The sequence below is a fragment of the Acanthaster planci genome, linkage group LG04 (genome assembly GCF_054643075.1).
Source record: "Acanthaster planci isolate LZ-2023a linkage group LG04, COTS_SCS, whole genome shotgun sequence".
NCBI lineage: Eukaryota > Metazoa > Echinodermata > Asteroidea > Valvatida > Acanthasteridae > Acanthaster > Acanthaster planci.
The window spans coordinates 20,901,655-20,908,214 of record NC_141780.1 but is presented as its reverse complement, the minus strand read 5'-3'; the positions used below and the strand labels follow the sequence as shown (position 1 = coordinate 20,908,214).

The following is a 6,560-nucleotide window of genomic DNA, read 5'->3' as shown; positions in this document are numbered from 1 at the left end:
AATTTGTTCCTATTTGAGAAAGGTTTAAACTCAAAAGGCAATTGAAAGTTATCAGAGTGACAAGTTTGTACAAAGCGTGATCAAAAGCCGTAGATGGAATTCATTTTGTGATGCATTCTGATGGTGAGGAGCAAATAAGCTGCACTTGAGCTATGATCATGTAAATATCACCATCCAGCCCTTCCAACCTGCTATGACGTACACGTATAAGGTCATTGAGAAAAAGCATTTAAGCTGGTCACTCTGTCCTGGTCTTTCATGCATGCAATCTAGCCCTACCGTTGTTGACTAGTGCGAATTTCAGGTGAATGAATCCCCACGTCATCTGAACAAATTTCAATTCAACCTACCTCAGTAAATCTGATCATCATTGAGAACTTTAGAAATTCAGTATAACTGTAGAAATGTAACTTCCATTTGCCAGTGTAATGGAACCTCTGTTTTGGCTATTGGGCATTGTTGTGCACTGGGACATCATGATCACGTGATCAACGATCCACCAATCGAATGGATAGGGGACGGCGTCAAATTTTCTCCCCGCAGAGAGAATAAGAAGTTAGTGCTATAGTAATTCAAGATAGCTTATGACATGGAATTTGTGGGAAGGGTTCATCGGTGTGCCAGCTTAACTGCTCAAGCGTTTCCCTCTGTGAAAAGATGAACACAACTCACGCAGGAAAGACTTCTCCAATTAACCCAAGGCTGGATGTGAATCAGATTTGACATTGGGAAACATTCACAACGAAAAACAGTGGGATTTTCCAGTAAATGCCACAGTATCACCTATTTGCATTTTTGCTGACCTTGAATCGACGTAGAATCTGATAGGGTTTTTAATGGGTTATTATCAATGTCTTGTCTCGTAGATTGTTGATCCGTGGGGCTGCGTCGTCGCCTGTTGTCATGACGGTCTAGATGTTGCCGTTGGTGACATCGACCTGAGCTACCTGCGTAGAGTTCGAACTGAGATGCCTGTCATGGAACACCGACGGCACGACCTGTATGGATACTTGAAGGGAAGCAACAGTAAGACGGATACCGATGGCTGACGTTTAAATGGTTGCCATGGCGATGGGGGGGGTTTGGCTGACATCTTTACAGACACCTAGCAAGGACGTATGCCTAGCCTAGACTCTGGTCTGGTCGTGGGGAAAATACATCTTGAGAGGAAATCATGGACTGTGTTGTGTGGGGACGTCTGTGGGCCCCTCCAGCGTTGTCATTCCCAAAATAACTATGGAACACCAAAGGTGACCCCTAAGCTACTGAATAAAGATACATACAGAGGGCACCCACATCAGTATGATGAATATGGGTTTAGCAAATGTTTACAAGTCCTCAGAGAATTTTGTCTTTTTCTATTTTGGAAGATCTATCATTTGAAACTCAACCAGACCGATACAAGAAAGGCTGGGAAACATGCCCATGGTAGCCAGTGGAGTTGAAGTTCCAATCTCCACCTGTTGTATTTTTTGTTCTTTGATTAAGACGTTCACAATTTTGTTCATTGTGTGATAATTGGCCAGTCACACATCAAGCAGGCTCTCCAATTAAAGACATACTTTAATAATAATATAATAGCATTTAAAAGGTGCACAGTAGGTCCAAAAGTATCTATCATTCGAATCATTAAATTATTTTACTGTGTTTGGGGACTCATACAAAGATAGATCTAGCATTGAAATATCTGCCTGAGTTCGGCACACACTTTTAAATACTGCCTGCCCTCTCCTAGAAAAATTTTTGAAACTGTTACATATTATCTGTCTGAGTCCATGTTTTCATTACAACCACTGCTTTGAATGGAGATGCACAGATCTGTTCTCCTGTGGTGAAGATTTGTGAAAGAAACGGGGGGTTTGTAACTTTTATTCAAGCGAGCACTACCTGTCCAGAATAATTTCAATTTTTCTCCGGACACGCGGGCAGGTCGCCAGATGAGACACTGGGTGGAGATCTTGAATAAGTTTGCTGGATGGATCAGAACACTTCACAGCTTTTTAAACATTAACTAAAAGCTTACATATGGAACCAAACTGATGAAGTCAATAAAATGACAAGCAGCAAAGGATGACACAGTACTGACAAGCATTTGAATCAGAGTTTTTGTTATTTAATTTACAAAGAACTCGATTAGAATCGACCTGACCTACCTTAAGTGCATCATGCATATAAATTTGTGTGTACAAGCCACTTTTATGATCTTAATATTAACCTGTGATATGTTATCTTATTTAAGCTGAGGCATTGAGTAACTGTGCAGCATGAAAAATCAACTTACCATGTTGTTGATGCATCACTTTGAGGTTAGGATGAACTACCTGTTTAATGTGCATCTTGGACATGGTTCGCCAAGTGTTAGGGAAGGCAGATTAAAAGATATCTTCCATTTGAAAACCTGATGTACTTCAATACGGGCTATTCACAGTAGTGTGCCTCCAAGAGTTTGCAACATGTTGGCCAATCAAAACACAAAATCTGTCAACCTTTTCCAAACGTGCACCAGGTGGACAGATTTCGTGCATTGCGATTGGCCAACATGTTGCGTACTCTTGGAAGCGCACTATTGTGAAACGCCGGTATTGCATTCATGTATTATTAAAAAGAAAAGTCAGAGATCTTGCCGTCTGTTTTGTATATGTGCTAATAATAATATTGTATATTTTCAACCATATCACATACTGTCAACTATTCTACAATAAATCGTTTTGGAATGCACAATGGGATGGTTGGGAAAATTAGTAGGCCCTAAGCGCAGTCAATTAACTGTTGATTGTTTCTGTTCCTTGAAATTTGTAAATACAAGTGCAAGTACTCGGCTTCCAATAAATTCTGCAGTCCGTTCTTCCGTTCTGGCCATATGATAAATCATGCCCTAAAGGCTAGAATTATGTGGATGAAACCCCCTTCATGGGTTTTTTGTTAACTGTTTTTTTTATGTCACGCATTTGACTGATGAATGTCCCAATGAATAAAACTATTTTGGAGATATTTTTTTGGCAACAGACCACCAATCTGTGGTCTGTAAACTAGCTTAGGGCCTGGTGGTTTTGAAAGAAGAAATCGATCCTTTTTCCGATTAAAGTAAAGTTGAGATGAAGAGCGCCACCATGCGACTAGCTCATTCATCAACCGGATTCAATCAATTTTAGCCTGTGGAAATCACATGACATTGTTTCCATGTGACATGTGATAAACACTGCACTGCGTGGGAATGGTCGCGCCGCCGCCGCAAGCTCCCTCCCATTCAAAGCGACAGTGAAGGGTGCGTCCGGACTATTCAAACGTTTGTCTCCAAAACGCGAAGTGCGTAGCGGCACATGTCCTACAGCGCTGTGACGTCCCAAAGAAAACTGACGAAATTGGGCCACACCGGCGAAGCTAATTGTGGAAACAATTTGACAGGTAGTGACAGCAAGGTCTTCAGACCAGTACAGATAGCATCTTAAACCTCACCGATGCTGTTCCTTCCTCTTGATTTGTTTTAAAAATGAGAACCTTCCCGTAACATTGGCCCATGCCGTGGCTTAGCACTTGCCGCTAGTCTGTGTTTGTGTTGGTTGGTACAAGGAAGGTGGAATTGCATTGAAAGACATCGTCAAAGCCGGAAGACATCCGGGTTTGAGAGAAAAGCCGACAGAAACCAGTGCGTAGAAAAGGAGCACCGGCGTCACACCCATTCCCAGCGAATGATGGCTCAATGGTGGGTACTTTATACTTCGAGAACTCAAAGTCTCTAGGCCTACATCATGCACTTCGTCATGTCCGTGTGACTTAACGCCAACACGGTTTACGTGGTGTCGTAAACTAACGCTAGGCTAAGGAGAGTAGGCCTATTGGTTTTGGAATCGAATTTTTGTGGTGAAATGGTTCACAGGTGTAAGAAAGCTAGATTATAAAATCAGATTTTCCTCTGTCCGCAAACCTGATTAATCTATACCTCTTAAAAGCGGGATAACAAAGTTTCAGAGCATGAGATGGAGTATTTTTGAAAAAGAATGAGATTTTTGCTCACCAATTTCTCGCTTCCACCTGTTGACTGACGCTCCGTTCATGCCGGTGATGATTCATGTTTATCAGACTGCGCATGCGTCGGGCCTACCAAAGACTGTGCTTGCTCGGCATCGTGGTTTGACCATTTTTGGTGACGGGGGAGATTTTCTCGCAATCTGTCATCGCTATACAGCACAACGCATGTCGCGCGTCCTGCCCGATGGGTGTTTCCAGGTCACAGCTGCAGCCAGGACAGTCCCACAATAAAATCAACACAAGATGTCATCCTGCGCTGCGGAAAATGGTCGAACCAAGATGCGGAGCAAGCGCAGTCATTGGTGGGCTCAACGCATGCGCAGTCGGATAATCACGAACGGCATGAATGGAGCGACAGTCAATAGGTGGAAGCGAGAAATTGATGCACAAAACTCTCATTTTTTTTCAAAAATACTCCATCTCATGCGTCTGAAACTTTGTTATCCCGCTTTTTAAGAAGTGTAGATTAATCAGGTTTGACACAGGAAAATTTGGTTTAATAGCTTTCTTACCGGTACACCTGTGAACCATTTCACCTCAAATATTAGATTCCCAAACCCCATAGCATTACGACATCATGTAAACCGCGTTGGCTGGAAGTCACACGGAGTATGATAGAGCTTTGACATTGAGTTCTCAAAGTAGGTACTTTAGGCCTAAGGCATGTAGGCTACAACCCCCCTCTTCAATTAAAGAAAATCATTTGTCTCAAAAGATCCTGCTGCATTGCCACCTTCAGCTTTGTCGTTATGGTTGACTGTTACTTGTTAGTGGAGGGTGTACTGATATTGTCATGGTAGTCAGGCGTGTGTACATGATTTATCCATTTGCAGCAAGATGTGGGACGGAGAGAACCCCCCCCCGCCTTTGTGTTGGTCATTGCTTGATCGGAATCTCAGGAATTCTTTACAGACTTCTGGGGGGAAGGGATTGGACAGGTAAGGGGGGGTACCCTTCCGTCCCATATCTTGCCTGGTATAGCTTTATCTGTGTTCTTCATGTTGTGGCATTTTTCCATGGTTGTACATCCAGTCAGTGTTTATAAGGGTGTTATAATTATCTCTATATACCGGTAGTCTCAATACAATTTATTACTTAGGAATTTTACTTGAAGTTACCAAAGATCATATTTTGTGTAACTTTCTACTCACAGTTGGCGTGACATCACTATGGCCTTTTAACACACTGCAAAGGGGTAAAATTGCCCTGTGAGTTATTTGATGGTGTGCAGAAATGCACTGAAGTTCCAGGATGTCCAACCGCGACAGGAGAACGTAAACTGTTTGACATCCGTTTGCTTTGTTATCCATGTTTTTACCCAACAAATGATTGAGGCTTTGCATGTGATGTCATTTTTATGAATACTGATATTCATCAAGGCATTTTCTCTGTTTGAGTTGTGAACCCAATTTAACATTTGGCTCTGAAATTATTCATTAGGCTTACTTTGAAAGCTTTGCTTAGGCCTATAGGCCTACTGTCATGAACTGGAACTGTTGTGATATGTAAATTAGGGACTATGTTATTAAGCGTATGCATACTATGCCATCCGGCTTCCCGCCTTTTACTTCTCTCCATTCCTGGGCGTGTATAAATAAAACCACTAGGCAGTGGCACAGATGCAGAAATAACTACCGTTAAAGTTTCCTCCTGGAATTACTGTGCTTCACGCTCATGGTTGTACAGATTGCACTAGCTTAAAACTGAAAGGGTACCAAAAACCCTTAGAAATTAAAACATGGAAATTACATACATGTAGAAAGAAATTTAAGTTGGTCACAAATGTGTACCAGGTGTACCGATTGTCAGTTTTCAATTTTGCAAGAATTTAGAATGACAGGTTGCATTGAATTTCTTACTCCATACCACTCCTCCAAGCAGTTTCCAACTTCAGCTTTATGTTAGATTCACATCCGAAACACTGTTTCCATTTTTTCCACCCTCAGTGCTAGTTGTGAAAAACAAGAGCATTTATTGTACAATACATGTACATGTAGCATTTCAGTTGCCTTACCCATAAGACTTTTGCCGATTATTGCCTTGGATTAACACTTTCAGGAAGTAATATCCCCCCCGGCCAAAACAAATGTACTTCATCCGCATTACAAATTGTTCCTTTCCTGCCCACATGTACAGTACAGTGAAATTCTATTGCCATAGATTCTCAGAAATTAATTATAAAATTTCTACAGATTAATGCACCCACCAGCAACTTTGTCTCACCAGTTAGATAAAGATGCACCGTAAGCTATTGTGTTATGCCTCGCTGGCCATGCTCTACAGACAGGCAAGCTGTGTCAATCATTCAGTGGTCAATTCACTTGGGACATCACGGTGTCCCATTTAAATTTGAACAGTTGGAGACACCTTGTTATGCAATTTTATGTGAGCACTGAGCTTACATTCTAATTTTCTCTTTTACTCATTTGGAGTCAAGTGTGCATCATGAAATCTCCACCACTAGTAGTGAGTGTGAAAATTGAATTGAATTTCCGTCATTCATTCTCAGTGATACCAGGACTGAGGCATAC

The 6,560-nt window shown here is 41.7% G+C and overlaps 1 protein-coding gene across 1 annotated transcript in view; it reads left to right on the top strand.

Moving 5' to 3' along the window:
- Positions 1-3,255: 3,255 nt before the first annotated feature.
- The window catches only part of LOC110983392 (uncharacterized), an 80,633-nt gene continuing 77,328 nt past the window's right edge, over positions 3,256-6,560 (top strand). Inside the window, exon 1 of the mRNA XM_087135353.1 lies at positions 3,256-3,703. Coding sequence (XP_086991479.1) covers positions 3,690-3,703 — 14 coding nt within the window. The 5' untranslated portion in view covers positions 3,256-3,689. The remainder of the gene's footprint in view (positions 3,704-6,560) is intronic.